The sequence below is a fragment of the Cinclus cinclus genome, chromosome 1 (assembly GCF_963662255.1).
Source record: "Cinclus cinclus chromosome 1, bCinCin1.1, whole genome shotgun sequence".
Classification (NCBI taxonomy): Eukaryota; Metazoa; Chordata; class Aves; order Passeriformes; family Cinclidae; genus Cinclus; species Cinclus cinclus.
Window position 1 is genome coordinate 20,054,874 of NC_085046.1, and position 22,484 is coordinate 20,077,357.

Consider the following 22,484-nt stretch of genomic DNA (forward strand, 5'->3'; position numbering starts at 1 on the left):
CATGAGTTCTAGTTGTTATCTTTCCTTGGGGTTTTCCCATTGGTATCTAAAAATAGCTTGAGTGGGGAGGAGGTGAGAATGATACTTGGTAAGCATCCTTAGAAAGATTATGTGTCAGAAGACAGAAGGATTTTGTAGTTGTTCATAGTTCCTGTGCACCTGAGCAGTACGTTAAAGTTGCCAGTCCTGAAAATGAGTGAGTTTTCTTCCCCTTCTCCCCTCCACCCATGGGATGACAGGAGCAGTCATGGTATGTTCCATCTGGGCTTGGTAGTACAGGAGACAATGAAGACCATAGAGAGAAGAGCTGCTGTAGAGATACTGCAGCTACTCTGTAGTCTTGAAAATAATTTCAAAATAAATTTATGTAGATAAATTCACACACCTTTATCTTTTGCTGGCTCCTGCGTATTTCTTCTTAATTCAGTCTTGATTTGCATGTTGCTTCTGGACTGTTAAACCAGGAAGAACTTGGGTTGACCTACTTCAGCCTTTTTGAATCTGCAGGACATATTTACCACTCGGGCTCTTTCAGCTGTAAAAGAGAAATGGAAATGGTTTCTCCTGAAAGTTCTCTGGACGAAGCCCTAGAGAAGGATGAGGTTGGCCTCTGTCCTCACCTGGTCGCCTGTAGTACTAAAATGGCAAGAAAGTACTGCTGTGTTGGCTACTAAACTGCAAAGAGCAGGTGTGATTTTGGCAGTGAGCCATGGTTACCTATATACACAAAGGTTATTGTGTAGATTTATCAGCCAGATCAATAACTAGTAGCTGTATGATCTTGTTCTTGGGAGAATTGTGGTAGTATGAAGATCTATTGCTATCTAATATGTTCCAAACATTGGTATGAAAACAAAGGATATAGATGCATAAATTGGAATTTCTTTCTGCTAAATCATGTAAATAGTCCATTCATTCTGCTTCACTGTAGTAATATTTGGAAAAGTATTACTATTAATAATTAATTTTCAAATCCTTTATGTGTAGAACATATCTTGTTTTTTTTATTCCACTTGTAAGTTAGCAGTGTTGAAATGTAAGTTGAAACCTACCTAACTGCACCTAAAACTGATGCAGTAATACAGAGCCTGTTACATATTGACAGTGAATTTTAATTCAATGTGATTGTGAAGACTGAATCTGTTTGCTAATTTGAGCTGTTTCTGAAGAAAAAAAAATAATTAAAGAATTCAGGGTTGTAAATATGAATCTGTGTATTTTACCCCTGCTAACCCTGTAATACTGGTGCAGGTAAATTGAGTGACTGCTGCTTATCCCCTTGGTTTGTCATTAATGGACTGGTTTACTGAGTTCTGTTGGGTTGTACCTGCTTGACCTCACTTGATGATGATGTTGCTTCCTTTTCCAAGCAGTCTTCTAATCCTAAGTACTTTGCAGCCTACATCATTGCTGTACTTTGCAACTTCAGCTTAAGCATTTTCACAGCAATGAAATGTGATTACAAAAGCAGCTGAAAGGTGAAGAAGTAAAATCTGGAAAACAGCTTTGGAAAGGGAGGGAGATTCCCAGAATCTGATATTTGATTTTGTACTTCATTCATTTGCATGTCATAATTATCTTTCATTATCTGATTGAGTCATGTGGTTGTGTTCCCTCAAATTTGAGAATTTCCACTGAGAAAAAGGGTGTCATATTTGGTGATGTTACATTTATGTAGTCTTTTCTGAAGCTTGCAGATTGACTTACAGAAGTCTTCCCTATACCAGCTAGTTTGTATCTGAGTTAGTCTGGGGTTTCCCTATACTCATGAATAGCATTTCCCTATATTCATGTCTAGCAGCAAAATTACTAAAATACAATTTTTTTTTACACAGTGAGTTTTATTATTTTTTGAAGCTTGAAGTGGAGGTGCATCCTTCAATGCAGTGAATGTAAGGCTCATGGCCATAGGCTTTTTTAATGTCTTTTTTATCTCTTTTTTTTTTTTTTAATCTTTTTGACTGATTCTTCCTAGGAGAATTACAAGGATTTTCAGGAGTCTCTGTATTACAGTCTGGAAAATAACATTGATTGGTGATAGCCATTTCTTAAATTTAGACAGGAAAGCCCATTTGGGTTTTGACAGAGATATTTCAATAGAACTCTGAATAGGCCCAATGCTTCAATGACTACAATTCTGTTTTAACAGTTGTCACACATTTCTAAAATAAATGGAAAATTTAGAAAATATTTGTTAGGTCTCAAGGATGAACTGTTCAATTCTCAGCTCTTCATTTGGCTCTTCTATTTGCTTGTTGTTAATACTAAAGTTTAACACTTGAATTCTTTTATAAATACTGAATTATATTGTATTTTCCTTTGCAGTTTAATATATTTTGTTTCCTATGTGTTTACAACCACTTAAGTGCTGTATTTTTTTCTGCATGGTGTTTAAAGGATATGAGATATTAATAAGGATTAGGAGGAGATTAAGTAGTAGTTGGTTAAGGGCAGTAGGCATTTCTGAGCAATCTTATGTAAATATTGTATAAAATTGAACTGGTCAAAGAAATATCCAAGGAAAAATAATGTGAAACCATAAAAAGTAGACACAGAACCAAAATTTAATTCCAGTAACCATTTTCCCTTTGCCTGTGCAAATTTGAGTATCGTAGTGTTAAAACCTCATGAGGGGAAGTTTATGAAATACTTAGTAGTGATAGTATGTCAATTCAAATGTTATTGCAAAGAGCAGGACAGGATTTATATTATTTTTGTCTTTAGTTGATTGTAAGTTTTAGGGAATTTATATAGCTATTAAAAAAAAAAAATAGTGGCCCAAGAGGGCTAGGCAGTCTGTGAAGGCAAAACAACTGGATTATTCTCTTTGACTTTGCTCCAACTGGTCCTGTTGATAGTGGGAGGAAGCTGGATGAGGAATCTTCTGGTAAGAGCTCTGGTGAAAGAAAAGCAGAGTTGGAAGAGTTTAAATCAACTGGAACACAACACTTTTAGTGAGACAGTTATTGGATTGAATGTCAGATCCAACCAGGCCACTCTGGTTGGATGCCCTTTACTAGGATTTGGGAAACTGCAGCAAAAACGTTCCTAAAATCTCCTCCAGGGAGAAATGTCTCTGATTTTAGATGTGGGAATACATCCTGAAATCCCAGCTTCAGTGAGAGCCTGTTTGTCTTGTACTTTTGTCCATGCACTGGGCTCTTTTAATTCAAATATTTTTTAAATTGCCACCTGGCACTTGGAAGCAAAGCACGTTGATGGTACTGATATATTTTTCTCATATGTAGATAACAATAAATAGCTTTGATTAGTTCAAATGTTTGCCCATATATGCTTTAAAAAAATAAACTAATCTCATTCTGTTTACAAATAATGCACTTAAAATGGGATTCTTCTCAGAATTAGTATTTTATTAGCATTTTCACTGTATATTGACCACAATTAACATATGGCATTACTCATTCTTTGCACTTGTGTTATAAGGTGAAGCTTGTGGAGAAGGAGAGGACTGGACAAGTTCATGCAAGAAAAATCCTTTGAGAGTACTGAATAAGTAGATTTCTGACTGAAGGAAGTTCCCAAACTGCAAATAACTGGAGGCCAAGAGAGTACCTAGGGGAGGCACTGGATGTACTCACCCCTTTTTGTACCCTTCATTTCTTATCTGCTTTTGGCCACTGTTGGAGAGTGACTTGGATGATCCACTGACATGCATAGATCTTTTCTAGCCCAGGATGATGGCACTTACTGTTTATTTTGTGTGGTGACAGAATGCCAGTACTTGTAACTGCCGCATCAACATTCAGCAAACACTTCACAGACTTAGCTGGGGCTGAGCTTCTTGGTAAAAGCCAGCAGTACAGAATAGAATGAATCTGAGGGAGGTTGTGCAGCCAGGTTCATTCATGGCTTTAGGGTTATCAGTGAAGAAGGGTGGCTATGCAAATGGAAGTCCCTAAAAATAACTCCAGTGTATGTTAAAGCAATTGGAATGTGTTAAAAGGACTGGAATAATCAATAGAAAAGAACAAAGCCAATACAACTGACTGGAAGCTTTTCATTAACCTAATTGCAAAAAAGAATGAAATAGAGAACAGGAATCATCAAAGTGGTTAGTAGTTTATAGAAACAATAATGTGTAGGAGGAAAAACCAGAAAGAAAGAAGAACTAGAAAGTATCATAAGGAAAGTAAAAAATAATGTGTTAAATCTTACTTGTGCTAAAGGAATCCAGGGAGATTTTGGACAGTAGATCAATTTGCTATTAAAATCTGAAAAACTTAATTTCCTGGCCAGGTAGTTTAACTTAGCAGGCAACTTATGAACTTCATCAGTGGTGTTAAGGAAGCAGAATCTTAAACAGGTGTCAGAGGGCAGAATACTGGAAAAAAAAATAAATCCTGAAGGAGGAATGTGGGAAATGAAGGTTTGCAGCAGCTGCAGCCCCTGGGGAAGGTGCTGTGGCCATAGAACTCTCCAGACACTCATGAAGGGAGGGAAGGAACTGATGATAGGTGCTTATAGGTAAGGAACAGCAACTCTGTTACTTTTCAGAGTCACCCGTGTTTGATGTAAACCCCATGGTTGCTGATCCAGTGCACAGGGCCTGTTACTAACTTCGTGCTTGGTTGTCTCAGAGCTGTAGGGACACATGGGAAATGCTGAGTTCAGTATGGAGCATGGTTTACACCATGAATTTGCACAAATATATGGAGGTAACAGTATAACTTCATGTGTTTTGTGTCACTTTTGAACACTAGAGTACTATTAGAAAGAGGATCCAGGGAAGTGAAGATAGAAGTACTGGGAGGTTTGAGCTTAGCTGAGGGAAAATTTATGTAAATGTGCTCTGCTTTAACCAGCATTTAACCAGCAATGGACTGGATTTATAATTATTTGCAAATATTTAAAGTTATAACACTGAATAGCAGGGTTTGGTTTTTCTTTCTTTTTTTTTTTTGCATCTCTAGGGGAAAAAAGGGGTTGTTTTTTATTCTTCCATTAAAAAATCAGCCAGGTTTGGATTCACACCAATTGCTGCTCTTCCTCCATTTAAACAGGTAACATTGTCAAAAACTCATGTCATGTCCATGCATTTGAGTTACTTCCTAGGAGTAATTAACATGTATTGAATTTTTGGCCATGATTTGAGTCAACTCTTGTTGGCTCAACAGTTTTTCTACACCAGCCTCTTTGCATTGCAGGCACACAATGCTGGAGAAATAGAAGAATACCACCATTTCATTTCACTCAGCTACACAAAATGGTGGTAAATTGTAGTCCCTGTTAGTACAGGATGAACTTCAACCAGAATTAGAGACAAACACTCCATTACTCTTGCCAAATCTGTACACAACCTATGCTCTTTAGAGCTGTTTTCTGCACCTTCATCTTAGGAAGGTAATGAATGACCTGTCCCAGGAGGAGAGGTTCATGCCAACTCTTCTTGTTAGAAAGAACAGCCCCTATTTTTGAGCCAGACATTTTTGTTTTCCATTATGTTCCTCCAAAAATGATGTCTCAATCCAATATATTACAGTAAAATTAGAAGGTGTGGACCTATTTCTCTCCTTGAGAAGTTTTATAGATTTCTCAATTTGGCCAGCCTAAAGTGCATTCACTAGGAATAAAGACTAAATTAACTAAAATAATGGAAGGTCTAGTGAGATGGAAAATAGTGTGTCATGTAATAGGTGGGTGTCCAACACTCTCTTTCCATCCTATAATCAGTGCATAGTCAAAATCAGCTGGTCCTCAGGCCAACCATTTTCTAGGTTACAAAGCCTGCAGGAAGAGGTGAATTTCTTCTTGTTTCTTGCATTACCAGCCCTGTCTTCATCCTTTATGGTTTATTGCTCACTGGTTATTGGTTTATTGTTAATTAGCTGGAAAGGGAACCCTGAATCAAAGGCTGACAGGTGGCAGAGAGGGGCGATGCATACTCAGCGTGCAAAAGAAATTAATAGAGGAAAGAGAGGATTTTGTGGGCCACAGCCAAAGGCCAGGATGGAAACTGTCAGCATACAATGGACTTTGTGAAAGTAAGTTCCTGGAGTATACAGACATTCAGCCAGCCTGCTATGGAGTGCAGGTGTAGTTGGCCCAGAGTTTATTCAAACTGACATCCAACTGACAGTTACACAAACTCAGTACACTGTTAAAGCATAAATAAAATCAAAATAAAAAGAGAAAAAATCTCTACCAGACAGACTTCAAATTTCCCAGGAAGAATGTTAATGAGCACCAGTTTAATGCACAGTACCAGGATACCCAGAGGCAGAAGGTGTCTGGTCGACTGGACAGAAATATTGATAATTTGTCTATGCTGTCCTGAACAGAGGTTTCAGAGCAAAAAGCCTAATAGTAAATATAAAAAAGGTGGAGGGACAGATTCTCAGTTGATATAAAAAAACATAGCTCATGTGGATTGAATGGAGCAGTCATATTTCCAACAACTAAGGACACAATTCTGTATTTTTATGAAAATATTGTCCCTCATGTTGGTAAAGGGCAACACATGGAAAATTCTCCTCACATTTCTCTGTTCTGGCAGGAGCAGCTGATAGACTCCCTGCTGCAGAGAGCTGTCCTCCTTCTACTTTACCAGTAGGTACATGGGATGGGCTGTCTCCCGTGCGTTCAGCAGGAGTTTCACCACTGCACTTCCAGGTCCCTGGGCAGCAGCAGTGACTGCTGGGTTACCTGCATCACAGCCAGTGGGAGCACAAGGGTCGTGGTCAGCAGGCTGGTGCTGTTCTGAATTCCAAGGTAAGTTTATGAAAACACAGATAATAAAATATAATACAAATCTAGTTTTTGGGGAGATGGTGGGATACAGCTGATACAGCCTAAGACACTGTGGTATTCACAGTGAAGATTACGTTACCTGTGGCAGCATCACAAACATTAACCATCCTGACTTCACATTCATGTTCTCATGTGCATCTGTCTCTTTTTGAGATTACATTAGTTTTTTTTCGTCACCGCATTCAATTTCTTCCCAGGTTGTTTTGAGCTTATAATGCTTCCATCTGTGAAAGCTGTAGAGTTCATTCAATCCCTCAGCTCCAGGGCAGGTTCCACATATCTGTGGGACATCTGCAGGTAACAAGTACAAACTGGAGCAGAATGAAAGAATGGGCAGGTTTAGGAAGTGCAGGACTCCATGGTTTCCAGGAAGGTCTGGGGCTTCAAGGATGCTAGTGTTACAGCTACAGCTGTTGCTACTCTTCTCAGTAGAGTTTTGAAATGTGAGCAGACTGAATAAAGTGTCTACTAAGCAAAAAGGCAAATCAAAAAGAATGGTGGTGGACCTGGACATCAGGAGGCTCCTAGCATGAGGACAGAAAACACACACAGAGCTCCTCTAAGCAGGAAAAATAAAGCACAGCAGTCTTGTGCAAAGGGAATATGGAGACTGGCAAAAACAAAGGGGAGGTGGGACACAGAATCTCTCATGGCTTTCAGCAGAACAGCCTGAGCCTCAGCATCTGAGTCACCCTTGAGTCAGAGCAACCATAATCAGTTAAAATTGTACTTTGCTGTTGTAATCTATGGGATGCTGTTCAGTACTGCTGACTTGTTTGTGTCATCTGCCCAGTAAATTACTGACTGGAAGCTTCTCTTCCAATACAAATATTCCTTGCCAGCCACTGTGGGTTTTACATTTGGGGTTGGGGATTTTTTGGTAACAGTTTAGGTTCTTTAGTGCTGCCAAATAATCTTTCTTTCATCCCTGTGGTGCAGCATGTGGGAGAGCACTTTCTGCAGATAAGAGGGTGCTCAGGGACACAGGGGTGCTCAGCTGTACAAAGGGCAAAGACATAGTGATAAAATACAGGCAGATTCCACGTAATGATCTCTCAAACCTCCTGAACCCAAAAGACAAAAGGAGAAAAATGCATTTAATATCTAGGGGATTTGCATGCTGTCAATCTTTAATTAAGGTATCTGAGATAAAGTTCACTGTTGCAAGACAAAGCAGCAGAATGGGCACCTTGTGAACAAGGAGCTGTGTGAGAGCAAAGGGCATCTGGGCTCACAACAGCCCAGTCCAGCACTGGAGGTTTCACTTCAAGTGCAGGACAGCTGGAGGAGAGCAATGCTTTGGGCTCCTCCTGCTCCTGGGCTTGTAGTTGTGTTATTGTTACTTACTGGATTGAGCTGTGACCCAAACCAACATGAAAAAAAGAGGCAGAAAAGAGCCACTTATGATGAGCAGTAAGTACCATAGCTTTCAAATGCATTTGTTGATATGGTGGCCTGCAAGTGCTGGTAATGAGAGCAGAATGGCTTTACTACAGTTCTATTTTACATATTCTTTGGCAGATATGTATAACTAAATGATCTCTCTCTCTTTTTCTTTTTCTTTTTTTTTTTTCCCCCAACACAACAGGCCTCGTTTATCCTCTGAGCAGGGTAATTTAGTGTTCCATGCTGGCTCCAGCAAAAATATTGAATTTAGAACTGGACCACTGGGGAAAGTAAAAATTAATGAAGAAGACCTTGCAGAACTTTTTAGTCAGGTGATATAATTGTTTTCCCTTAATATATTTTAATTTTCATTTCTACATATTAATAGTTAAAATGTTTTCACAAGTGTTTGATGCATCTTGTATTTTATTTTATATTATCTATATCAGCAGTCTAATATGAAAGTGAGCCATTGCAGACTTGTAAAGTAATCATGTCATCACAAATGATAATGAAAAGATTAAACTGTGTATCTAGTAGAAGTCTCTGTATTTAAGTGGACTTTATAATAGTAAAGTTATGCAAGGACTAAACTTTCCTAAGCTTTTGAAAAGTCAAAGTTTGTTTCACATTATCTCTGTTGTTTAGGTTAGAGAGAGTAGCACAGAGATTCAAGAACTTAAAAAATCCAGTGGTGCCTCGCAGAATGTATCCCAGCAGATTACTCTGCTGACCTCCAAGGTGAGCCATACCTTCATGCTGTCCTCCTCCAGCATTCCCAGGTTTCCATTCCTCACAATAATATTAAAAAACTTGTTTCATTCTAGTATTTCTGGACCTAGTTTAGGGAACTGGAGCAGAGTCCCTCTAATATCAGCTTGGAGTCTGTGTTTAATTTTGAGATACTTACTCAGTAACTCTGTAGACAATTGAAATATTTCTATAAATTCCCCTGTAATTTCCAGTTACTGTGGCTCTTTGTTCATTGCCAGCATCTGTATTGACTATGTCCTCTAATACTTATGGATAAATTCTGGAAATTGACCATATATGTTTTCATAGTTGTTACACAGACATCCCATTCCATAGATTAAATGGGCTATAGGGGCTTGCAGTGGAAAGAAAAGACCAATGCCGTAGTTTTGTCACTTCCCTGCTCCTGAAAACTTTTTTCCATAAGAAAATTTTTAAAAGATTGTCTGATTTAAGTGTCTTTTGTTACAGTGTTTCCACAAGTTCCTGATAGGAAAATATTTTATAGTGTAAGAGACTGTCCTTTTGGGAAATTATTCTAATATGTATCCATCACATTCTCTGATTCAGTGTCAGCTTGCTGTTTGTGGTTACAACCCCCTGAGATGTGGAGAGCCTTTTCTTGGCTTTGGGTGCTCTGTTGCAGACCTCAGTCCTTGTAATGCATGTGATCTGTCCCACAGGAATATTCACATTCTCAGTTTTCAGCACCTGAATACATCTTTGCAAGACTGAGTCGTGCCTTGTGGCTCCAAGCTGGGACATATTTAAACTATCATTTTCTGAGCAGCTAAACCCACTAAAATCTCAGTGAATGGGGCCTCATTTGTATCTGACTGTCACCTGGTTTCACATACCAGCTGTTCTCTTTACTCAGAGGAAAATATTTTGTGAGTTTACCAGTAACCAGCAAGTATGTCTGTGGTCACTCTCATACTAAGCCCACTGCAATTCACATTTCTTTTGCAGATCCTGAGTCTTGATAACAAGCTTCAAAGCTTACAGCAGGTAAGTAAATGGGAAGCAAACTAGAGATTAGAAAAGAAAATCCCAGCCCCAAGTAAATAAAGTGAGGTTTCAATGATTAAACAGCTAGATTATTTCTTTCCTTTCATGCATTCCTCAGGAAAACTTTTTTTGGTAACAGGAGGTAAAAAAAAGCACCAAGATTTGTGGAGGAGGTGATATGCTTTATTTCAAAATATGAACTGTGTAGAAGCCTGCATTTCTTAAAGGAAAAACAGTTGTACATTCAAGAACAACAAATAGATACCAAGAAGTAAACTTTTCCTTCACTGGTCTGTCAAGATAAAGACCAGAAACTCAAAGTGGATTTTTATTGTGCTGAAACTAAGTAAGTTTCAGCTGTCACCAGCTTCTTCAGTGAGCTTGTGTCAAGCCACACCTACAGGTGCCAGTAAAAACGATTGTCAGATGAAATACCCATGGAATCAAAAAGACAAGACAACCCTCCATCTAGACTCCCAGTCTGCTACTGAAGAACAGTCTTTATTAATATTACGTTTTACAGGGCTTTTCTCGTCCTAGTGCTTGGCCATTCTCTGTGTGAGCATTCACAGCATCCTTATTTTGTACAGGGATAAGTGAAATAGCTCATAACTTTTACAAACCAACCATGCTGAAAAAAAAAATGGAGGGGGAATTCAAGAAAGAATTTATGGGGAAACAAAACAAAACAAAAAGAAAAGATCTGTCTTGAAAATAAATGCTAGTGGAACACCAGCTAAGCAGAAACCTCATTTTCTACTCTTTTCTGTCATTTCAGGACATCCAGGGAAGAGCTTGCAATAGCAACCCCTGTAAAAACTCAGGGACTTGTGTAAACTCACTGGATGGTTTCTTTTGCCTCTGTCCCAGCAGCTGGCAGGTGAGTCTTTAGCCTCCTCGACTACAGAGTGTGTGTTTCGACTGTAAGACTGCATCTAGGTTAGTGTGATTGCCACGAAGAGCAGCATTTAGGGTTGCTGAGGATAGAGTGAGATACACTAAACAGCAGAGCAGCAGTATCACTCATTGGATGGAGAGCTACATTTGCTTCTCAACAATATCAATACACATGTGTGTTAAAAAAAAGAAGCCCAGAGCATTGGGCCAAACCCTGCGCTGCTACACGCAGGCACTGGCTCGTGGAGTCAGTGATTCTTGGCAGTTCCCACAGCTGAGAATTAGTCTGGTTTTTGCTGAGCACTGAGCTGAACTGCATGCCTTGCTGTCGACCTTACACAAGGATAGACAGAAGCTGGGGGAAGGGATGGATTTTATTCAGTCTTAAACAAATAAGACAAACGGGGTATAAATAATCACTGCAATTCTGAATTTTTTAAATAGAGAGATTTTACTAGCAAATGCTTTAATAGTGCTATTATGTGCACCAGAGTTGGAAATGTTATATCTTCTTCTCAAAGAATTTCAACTTAAAAGTTATCCCAGCATGATTTGGGTCAAACTTGATGTGCTTTCCTAATAGAAACAGTGTATAAGAAAATTTTCTGAGTCTTTTTCTAGTTGGAAAGTGAGGGGATGACAAAAATGTGCTGTTTATATGCTTCTTCATCTGAGATATTTTATCCATCTAACTGATAGCAAGGGTCACAGGAACAGCTGGAAAATCAAGTTTTGTTATTGTGTTTCATAAGGGAAGCTGTGTTGATAACATCCCATGGTTTGTATATCTTTGAAAACAGTATTAAACATTGGGCCCATGGTTTGCTTCATTTCTTAGTTATTTGGAAAATAAATTGGTTTTCCATTTCATTTTAGGGCCCCCTGTGCTCAGTGGATGTTAATGAATGCCAGATTTTTGCTGGAACAGCATTAGGGTGCCAGAATGGAGCCACTTGTGTGAACACACCAGGCAGCTACAGGTAACTTCTCAAAACTAGACACAAATATCCCATGTAGAATGCTCTGTTATTTTTGTACCCCATATCATACCTGCAGTACAAGTTCTAGAAATAAGTCTGTATAATGTCTGTGCACTATAACCCCTTGCAGTCTGGGAACATATAAAATCCTTACTGTACTGTACACTGAGCCCACTGCACACACAGAAAGACCTCCAAAGTAATTTTCTGCTTTGACACAAGAAGAGCAGCAGGAGCCAGATACATCACACAGCCATGCCAGGGGAGAAGGCTGCAAACTGAAGACTGGCTCCAGGGATCCAGCCCCCTGTTGTAGGTGCAGCTGCTTTAATGGAAATTTCCTGCACACTGGGATGTAGCTGTGGCAGTGAGAGGCTCATGCTGGTCTGTAACCAGCATTCAGCACCTTGCCCACAGAGCACAGCCATGTTACCATCCCTCCTATCACCTACCCTTGAGATCAAAGGGAGTGAGGAGATAGAGGTAGTCACCCTTGATCACTGGCATTCCCAGCACACTCATTTGGTCAGAGCAGGGTGCTAATTACACCAGGATCATGGGCGCAATCCCCATGGAGGCCATTCACTAAGGCTTGGACTTAATGATCCTTGTGGGTTCCTTCCCACTCAGAATATTCTGTGAAATCAGAAACAGTTCTGTGAAATGCCTTCATCCCCTCCAAAAACACAGGCACTGCTGAGGCAGCACAGCAGCAGAGCAGGGAATGCACAGTGCTGCCAGGCAGAAAGGGAGAAGTGCTGTGTGCAGCCATCTGACCAAGGGGGTGCCTGGGCTGCCTGTGTGCTGGGCCCCACATGAGGCTTCTGGATCATATTCTTCTCTAGCTGTGCCCAGCTCCTTAGGAAACATACTTTGCTTAAAGGGCAAGCCAGCCTGAACATTTTGTGTCTCATTCTCCAAAATGTCAAATAATCTAGTAAATAAATAACTTTCACGTATAATACAAAGCTATCCCTGTGCAATGGGAGCAAGCATGCTGAAGAGCATGCCACAGCTTTCTGCAAAGCATTTTGTTTCCTGCTTCAGTATGGAAATCTCAGCCCCCACAAATATTTGCTTGATGTAACACTGGCTTATAGTGCTTAGTCAGTTCTTGGATGAACTTCAAAAAGAGGAAGTTCTCCTGTAGTGCTTCTCATGCTTCAGCATTAGCAGAGTCTGTTGAGGTGTCACTGGTGCATGATGCTGCCTGTAAGCTTTACGTTAATTTTAAAGGATGTTTCTAGCTTGTCTGCAACAGATATTTGCCAAGGAAAGAACACACAAAGCAATCTGGCTTTAAATTTGTTTCTTATTGCTCTAAGGGAGGTACAGGTGTGTCACTACATTAAGGTTTAAAGTCTGCTGTTCTCACAAGTGTTGTCATTGTGTTGGTACAGTCACGATTCCCCAGTTTCTTTCCTGCTTGGTACTTGCTGAATCAGTGCTTCATGAAATGAACTAAGACATCTTTATAAGTCATTGAAACCTTAATATTACTGCTTTTGCATCACTCAGAATTATTACATAGTGCTTTCCCCAAGTCCATTGTACTATCTTTAATCTCCCTTCGCATATTGTCCTACTTATTTCTAAGTGCTCCCCAAATTCTAGATCCATCCCCAGGCAGAGCATGACATCTCCTTTCAGCAGCTATGAGGATATTACTGCTAAACTTTCTGGTGCTCAACAACCCAGGTCACCCCACTAATGCTGTGGCATAGTTATATACACCATTGTGGACTGCAGGGAAAGAGAAGGGTAATATCTGACTTTCCATAGCCTGCAGAAATAATACCACATGATGGGAAGTACTGGATTCGATACATGAAATGGAAAATAATGTAGTCTTCACCCCATGTTCATATTCTTTATCTGCATGCTTTTCCTGTAACTCAGGAAAGCTGAACTAAGATGAAAAAGAGCAGGTATCCAGAAACACCTTCCTCAGACAGAATCTTATGAGGGCATTGTATCAGTTGGATGAAAGGCAGTGAAAGTCCCCATGTCTATCAGACTTCTGTGTCACAACCAAAATAACTGGGGCCTCATCACAATGTGCCATGAGTCATGTGAGAGAACCATGGCAGTGCCAAGCAGCAGTGCATCACAATTTGGCTGAAGTGCCTTGCAGTGTGACCTACTTCTTGAAGCTTTTCTCTGAGAAACTTCAGACGGTAGCAGATCTTTGCCAGAGTAGACAGGAGACAGTGCCATTGTTCTCCTTCTTTGGAGATGGTCAGATTGCCTTGTTGTGTCCTTTGAAGCTGAACAAGAAGATCTGAGTGTACTTTAGACAGACAAAAGTCATCTGGTTCCCTGACCTGCTGCTGCTGTGCTTGCCCAGGCTGAGCTGCTGTGGTGATGGGAAGGTGTTGTTCTGCTTGCTGTCTCTTACAGTAATGAGCATGCTGTCTTGCACTGCAGACTGCAGTTAAGCATTAAGCTGTTGTGGGTTTTTGAAGCCTGAGTTCATGTGGGTTGCTTGTCCTGGGTGCACTGTTTAGTTACCTGCAATTGGCTTATCAAACTGCTATTTCAGCTGAGCATGTGACACAGTGGAAGGAAGGGACAGCAGCAGCTTATTTTATATAAATTGCTCCAAGGTCCAGGTCAGCTGCACCAGAATACCCTGATTCCAATTCTGCAGAGAAATGCTTTTACAGAGCATTTTTCTTTAGCCATTTTAAAAGCAATCCAAGAAGGGTGTGTACCTGCCATATGTCTGCAAGCTGCAGCATATAACTTGAATCCAAATGAGAGTCTCGCTGTCATTTTATTAAGAAGCTAGTGATCTGATAGGAGAATTTCTGTACATTTATACTTCTCTCAATTGTATTTCAGAGCCTCACATTTTGTCTATGTGGAAATAAAGAGCCAGAGAAAAGGGAAACATTATCCAATGGCTTAGAAGTTCCCAGTTTCAGTTCCACCACACGTATAACGCTGTAACCAAGCTCTGCCCTATAAATAACAATGTGATGCATGTGGCAGCTTTCCACTACTTTGTTCTGCCCACCCCACCAACCCCAAATGCCACCTCTTGCCCATCACACATCCCTGAGAGGTGAGGTGCTGCTGAGACAGCAGCTGCCATTGTTGTGCTGGGGGGATGAAAGCACCCCACTCTCTAGGGCAGGCCAGACATGGCATTTCTGCATATTGCTAGAAGGTAGGGTTTTAGGCACCTGGCATCATATGATGGTCATAACTGAAAAAGGAAGTTTAGGTGCTCTGTGACGGAAGTGGGGGTTTCCACATTCATGTTCTGTTTAAGTCTTATGTTAGACTTTCCTTTTTCTGGATTTGTGCTTATGGACATAACAAAAGGCTGCAGATTCTTTCATAGGGCCAGACAGTCATTAATATACACAAGTCTCAAATGATTCTTGAGTCTCTGCTAAGCAGGAGATTTGCCTCTCTGCATGATTATTAGCAGGATTGTCAGTATAGGTAAATAGATATATTTTATAAGGAACACCCTATAAAGTGGAGAATGGCAATGAACAATCTTTAACAGTGGTACAATGACAAAATTTTGATGTTTCTTTCCCCTTTCACTATTAGCTGCTCCTGTACTCCAGAAACCTATGGGCCTCACTGTGCCTTGAAGTTTGATGACTGCCAGGAAGGATCTGAGATGCTCTGTGAGCATGGCTTCTGTGTAGATGAAGAAAGGGATCAGCCCAACAGGGTAAGGAGCAATTTATAAACTTCATCATACAGCACAGCACGAATAAGCAACAAATGCTGCTGAGCATGACAAAAGTGCCTAGCATGAACTGCTGCTGAAAAACAAGAAGAAAGACCACTAATACAACATTATAGCCTCTCTGTTGTACCAAAGGTGGCAGAAAAAAAATCAAAAATGTCTTACGTCTTGTTAGAGGTATTTGTCACAGTATTAAATCTACTACTACATCCATAGGGAGCTTGGGAATATGTTTCTTATAAGTTCAAGTCTTATTTGAAAAAGAATATTGTTACTGTTCATTATTTTGGGTTAATTAAGTTGCTAGAATATTTTGCTGCTTAAATGCTTAAGAAGGACAAACATCATTAATCTTATTTTTCCTGGGAAAAGTCATACCAGTGGAACATTAATGCCAGGGGCCTGGAAGCTGCCAGGGTTGCACGGTGATTGAGTGGCTGCTGCTCATCTTTGGTGCTCCTCAGTGTCAGCTGGATGTGGTGTCTGATTCCAGGTCCAATCTTTCCAAGCATTTGCACTGGATGGATGCTAGCACACACTTGAGTGCTCTTCTTGAGCAAGCCAGCTCATTCCATTTGGGCCAGAATATGGGTACAGGGTGTTCACTCCAAAGGGACAGATGGACCAGCTTTGGCTCTTTCCAGTCAGAGCAGCCCTCCAAAACCACCAGCCAAGCTTGTGCTCCTTAATACTCCTATATTTAATATTCCTATATGCCCATTCCAGTCACAGCACATATTTTTTATGCTTTGCTATAAAATAATTTCTTTGTGCAATTTTTAAAAGTTTTGCAACTCATCACTTATTTTCTGCCCACTTTTTTGTTGAGAAAGCTTTTCAAAAGGGTTCAGTGTTGGCTTAACCCTGTCTGCTCCTGTGACAATCAACAATAAAGCTCCCATTAGCTTTAATTGGACCAAAGCTAGATAAATGCTGAAATCTGGCTATTAGTAAAGTTTACTAGAGAGGAAACTGTTTTCCTAAAAGAAAACATGTATTTGCAATTTAATGTCAGTGCTGCACATTGCATAGACTACTGAATAATTTGATTAAAAGAAAACAGCCAAAATTATTTCAGGTTGCTTACACTGATCTCTTTGCCCTGGTTAAAAAGCAAGTTGATGACTTTTAATTATGTTTATGTACAGCTCATAATTGATCTCATTTTCTCTGGGAGCTTTGGGGTAAATAACAGATTTCTTTTATGAACATAATGAATGAGCCTGAGTTGCTTCCATAATCTGAATAAGTAAATTCAGAGGAAGAAACAGACTGAGAAAATGACTGAAACAACTTACAAAACAAAACATGCAAGCCGTGTAATGCTCTGAAATCTTTCTTGCTGTAGTTTGCAAGTAATTTTATGAAATTAACTCCTTCTTCCTTTTTCTTGACTGCTGTAAATGTCTTGCATATTCAACGTGATGTTTCCTGTGGCAGCCCAAGTACCACTGTATCTGTGAGGCTGGCTGGATGTCCCCTCCTGGCAGCCCTGCCTGCAGCGCTGATATAGATGAATGCAGCCTCCCAAATCCTCCGTGTTCACAGCATCCACCTGTGCAGTGCCACAACACTCCAGGCTCCTACACATGTGGTCCCTGTCCCACAGGTATTTTGTCCTTCCGTGCTCTCAGGTTGGATGGGGTGGCAGAGGTGCTACTGCCCGTGGATCATAAACACAGACATAGGATGCAGATGAGAGTAACTCCAAGAAATGTCGGTGTTCTGGGGAATAAATGCAGGTTTTGTTTTATATAGGTAACACAGGCAGTGGAGTGTTATGCATGATTTATCTCATCCTAAACTGAGCACCTAAATAGGTCTCATGTCCACAGGTACCTTCATGTCCATCTTGGCCTATTACCTTCACATAAGAGGTTTGCAGTACTTCCATATCTGTGTGTTTCCTTCCCTAAGGCAATATAAAAACCTGATTGTTCCCTCAGAACATATAACCTATGATTACTCTTCATGAGCTGGGCAGGTGGTGTGTATGGGAGAAGTTTTTAAAGTATTTAAGTGAAGTTGCATTGAAGCTTTGCTGCAAAATGTACACACATGCACTAGACCAAAATTGCATCCCCTTTAGACAGAAGTGTGTTTGAATCTCAAAGATCCAGAATAACGTTAAAATTAAACATTCTTATTCACACATCTCCACTGTTTTGTGTTTGAAACCTAGTTTTCAGACCAGTATCAATTTTAGTAAGTTATGACACAGAGAGGTCTACTCTTGTGCTAATGAAGTGCAATTAATTTGTACTCTATGAAAAGAATTGGTCAAAGAAGAAACCAAAAAAGGCCAGGCATTTTTTTCTGATGTTTTTCTGTGCTGCTTTTTAGGCTGGCAAGGAAATGGCTACACTTGCCAAGACATTGATGAATGTGCAAGTAATAATGGAGGCTGCTCAACAGTACCAATGGTCCAATGTATCAACACAGCTGGATCATTCCGCTGTGGGCTCTGTCCACCAGGTAAAATGGATTTCTTGTTGATAACACTATGGAAGGAAGGGCTTAAAATATGAAGATTCAACACATTTGAGCCTGTTTTGGGGTAGATTTAAGAAGCTTAAAATTTGTTTTATAGAAAGAAATAACACATAAACAATACTGTAATACATACTGCAGAATCCAAGTATATTCAAACTGCTCCAGCTATTAATGAACTTTGTATAGGGTATGCCTCTAAAGATGATCCTCTGAATGTGTTTCTCTTGTACTAGGTATCTGTTTCAGTGTTATAGCCTTGATTTGGTGAAGTACTTCCTTTACAAGATCATTAATGGGAAACAAAGATTGCATAATTATGGTAGTAATTTCATTGTCTGTATTAACTGAAGGAGTATCCTGTGTGCCATAAATCATAGGCTGTATTGTCTGCAGTAAAAAAAAGCCTTAATAATTGCCACTCTCTGAATTCTGTCTGAGGCAGTGTTTCCACCACAGTACAGCTCAAGCAGTTGAAGTTGCAACTTTGGTCTTTATAATTTATGGTTTATGATTTAAAATGCTTTCTGGAATTTATGGTATCAATACTAGAAATATAGCAGGAAAAGGTCTTTCTAATTGACTTTTTAATTGCTATTTAAGTGGCAATACACTGCAGATAGTGAAGACTCCCAGTTACTGAGTGCTGAAGGGATATCACCGTGCTGGAAATATGGCATCAGAAAGTTTTAATGATGTCAGCTCTGGCCATAAGGAGTTATGCTGCAGAACTTTGGTCCTCCTGAACCAGAGGACCTGGGTGTTGTGTTTGAGATCCAGTGGCTGCTCTGGTGTGCAGGAGGAAAAAGTGTGGATGTGGTTAGGACTGACTGGGTACAGATGTGTAGGAGGGGCAATGCATAGTAGCTGAGAGACTTGGGCTTCTATGGGCTCACTGACTTTAGCTGTATTTGGCATACACTAATATGTCTTTTTTTCTGCAACTATGGAAAGATTTATTTACAGTCAGAATCCATCCCTACAGTTAAGGAGCCACAATAAATATGCCAGGTTTTACTTCAGCAGCTATCTCAATTCTTTTATTTTAACTGCAGAAGACTATGGTTTTACACCAAGAGTTAGTGTTTTGCTCACCAGTTGAATGTTTTACTGTCAATTATCAATCAAATAGTTTGTTACAGACTAACTGAGATTTACTTCTGAACAGGTTATGAGGGAGATGGACAAACATGTACCCAGGTTGATATCTGCTCAATAAATAATGGAGGGTGCCATCCTTTGGCTACTTGTACCGCAGCTCCAGGTACGATGTTTTCTTAAAGACTGTAAGGTAATATGAGTGTGAATCTCAAGGAGGACCTGGCTAGGACAAATCCACTTTATAGCAACATATCTAGGTTGCAGCCCCTTCACCACAGTCAGTTTTGCCTCACACAAAGTATTTTACAGGCAGGTTAGCTAAAGCCAGCAGAATTTCTCACAAACACTGACAGGAGTAGATTTAGGCTCCACCAAAAGACTTTATCCTAAAACTGTGGAGACATTCACCATTTCTCTTTAATGCATTTTGAAATTATACAGCTGCTTTTACTATTCCTCTTCCCATAAATACCCTTCAACTACCCCACCACTTCCCAGGAAGGTGACCTTGGACTCTCAGGTACCCATAGCAGAACAACACTAGGGCTCTTTCTATGGTCAAATTGGGCACTGGTGTGACCAGAGAACCAGGCAAGGTTTTCAAAAGATCAAGTAAGTTAGAATTATATTAAAACTCTGCTTCAAAATGTCAAGGACATTTACAGACAATGGTATTGTCATTGTAACAGAATTATGTTCTATGTCTTATCTCCCAAGGGCCCATGGCATTTTGTTCCTGCACATCTGGGTACACTGGAAGTGGATATGGGCCGAGCGGGTGCTCTCCTCTCAGTGATATCTGTCACCTGCAAAACCCTTGTGCAAATGGGCAGTGTTTGGTGAGTGCTGGGCTCCTCACACCTAGTGACAACACTGTGTAGTTGTAACAAGTCAGGGAGACTTGCTGAGACTGCAGGCTGAGTGCAGACATACTACTGGGAATGAGGCAAACTCAAAGGGGATTGCAAGATCAAAGGATATACCTGAAGACAGCAAAGTGAGTTTCAGACCACACAAGCCATTTCTTTGTATGTGAAGTAGAGGTAGCAACCTTGGCACTAATGGCCTGAGAAATTGTGTTTGGGAGCCCACACTAGCCAATGGAATGCTCGTGCTGATGGGAAAGAGCTGTTCTTTGTAACACAGGAAAGTAATTTACCACCCTGGATCATGGAGGAATTACCCATGATAGCAGAGCCGGTACCTCTGCTGACCTTCAGACTGCTAATATTCAGCAGAGTTAGTTATGAGTTCCTAGTCTGATCTTGTGAGAGCACTCCTGGAGTCTCAGTCTGTTTATATGAACATGGAAAGGGTGTTTCAAAGGATTTGGTTGCACAGATGGTAACCAAGTCTTTTGGACCTAAACTGATTGGTGGTAGGAATTCATTCTTATGCACAGTGAATTTTTAGTTTGTCTTCATGGACCCTGTGAAGGCTTTTTTGGCTTCCTTAGTGAGGTGTACATTGCCATGGAAAGTTCATGCTGCAGACCTGGGGATTTTGTTGTGGAGGATATTTACAGTGGTGATTTTGCCAAAATATTCACAAATGCTAATTTTTTGTTCCAGTAGAGTCTTTTTACATTTATCCCCATTAGGCTGCAGGTATCCTCCTTTTGGTTGTCCCTGGAGACACAGGGAAAATGAGACATAAGATATGGATTTAGTGGTATTAAGTTAACAGCTGGATTTGATGAACGGAAGGGTCTTTTCCAAGCTAAATGTTTCCATGATTCTGTGGCTTATTCCCTTTTGCTTTTTCCATTTTCTGTGTGAAATGTGACAGTCCTCTCACTTATACTCCACTCCTTACCAGCATTCCTTGTTCTCTATTCTGTAGGTATTTACTGTGTATTCAGTCATATTTAAAGATATTTATAGGACTTTTTGTGCCCAGATCTTATTTACTTTTTCTGACTATTTAGTTCATTTTAGTCAATCTATTAAAAGATATGACATCTTCCCCTAAATATATCCTAACATACAACAATAGGCAATCATGGTTGCAAACTAGTACCTGAAGATAATAACACAGATATTTAAATAATGGAACTACAGAAGCATCTAACAAAATAGAGAAACAGCAGAGCTATATTTGGCCAGCATAATGACAGAGGGAATGTAATATTAATTTTCAGGCAATGCAGATCAAAAAAACACCTTTTAAAACAGCATTCAGAGCCCTAAATACACATCAAAACCTTTTTCCATCATACTGAAAATCTCTTTGGGACACAGAGGACATGAACAGATAATGGAAAAGCAAATAGAGAATGCAATACACTGATTGTATATCATCAATTATGGGATTGTAGTCTGTACCTGGAAACAAGTTCTGCTTTACCTTAAAAGATTGTGTTGATAAAACAAGAGATATAAGGTAAGAGAACATATGAAATTAAAACAGTTATAGATATGTAAAGACTTGATTATATGGAGAAGTACAGGTTGCAACAACAGAAAAGAAACATACAGAATAAGGAATAAAGCTGAAAAGGTGATGAAATTGTTCCCCTTTAACATTCCTCAGGAGGAAAATGAAAGTTAACAGCCGAAATAACTGCAGTGCAGACTTCCCGGAGAAAGGCTTTAAGAGAAATTAGTTATAAACCAGTTTTCTTGCCTTGCTATTTATAAGGTTTAGGTAATATGATGGACTTGATTCTAGTGTGGTCATTCCAAAACCAAGCAAGCAGTTTTCTGAATGGCTAAAAGGGTTTTGTTTTTTAAGAAAATAATTTTAAAAGTCCCACTAAGAAGTAACTTAATAGAAAAAAAACAAAGAGATTGATAATCTAATTAGGCTTTATGTTTATTTTGGTATTCACCAGTGACCATCAAGGCCAAAAAAATTCAAAGGTTTTATTTCTTTACTCCAATATCTCCTCATAAAAGAAGTGTAAACATCAGTCTTTCTGCTGACTCCATTTATTTCTTCAGGAGATTCATGCTCATAGTTTATTTGATTTGTTTATATCTGTAGGCAATGATCTCTGGCTATTTCTGCCTGTGTGATGCTGGCTGGACAGGCCGTAATTGTACAGAGAACATTGATGAATGTATCAGCAACCCGTGTCAGAATGGGGGAACCTGCACCGACGGGGTCAATGGCTACTCCTGCGAGTGCACCAGTGCCTGGACAGGACCACAGTGCCAGACTGCCCAGCAAGGTACAGCCAGAACCTCCTCCCCCTCCTGGGAAATGGGATGCTTGCTGCATGGGATTGACATGTGAATAAGAACTGAGTTATGATGTGAAAAACACTGGGGTTGGTGGCTTAGAGGTCCGCACCCAAATTGCCTCCAAATCAGTTTTCCATGAGCTTTGTTTATAGCTGATTTGTTCAGCAGTAGGAACACAACAGTGAAGTTGATCTGCAGGCCCAC

The 22,484-nt window shown here is 39.9% G+C and overlaps 1 protein-coding gene across 1 annotated transcript in view; it reads left to right on the forward strand.

Annotated features, from left to right (window-relative positions):
* The first annotated feature begins 8,062 nt into the window (after positions 1-8,062).
* CUBN (cubilin) overlaps positions 8,063-22,484 on the forward strand; it is a 143,119-nt gene continuing 128,697 nt past the window's right edge. The window contains exons 1-12 of the mRNA XM_062494545.1: positions 8,063-8,181; positions 8,357-8,486; positions 8,803-8,895; positions 9,877-9,915; positions 10,694-10,795; positions 11,689-11,792; positions 15,360-15,486; positions 16,945-17,113; positions 17,848-17,979; positions 19,163-19,258; positions 19,813-19,934; positions 22,081-22,267. Coding sequence (XP_062350529.1) covers positions 8,063-8,181; positions 8,357-8,486; positions 8,803-8,895; positions 9,877-9,915; positions 10,694-10,795; positions 11,689-11,792; positions 15,360-15,486; positions 16,945-17,113; positions 17,848-17,979; positions 19,163-19,258; positions 19,813-19,934; positions 22,081-22,267 — 1,420 coding nt within the window. The remainder of the gene's footprint in view (positions 8,182-8,356; positions 8,487-8,802; positions 8,896-9,876; positions 9,916-10,693; positions 10,796-11,688; positions 11,793-15,359; positions 15,487-16,944; positions 17,114-17,847; positions 17,980-19,162; positions 19,259-19,812; positions 19,935-22,080; positions 22,268-22,484) is intronic.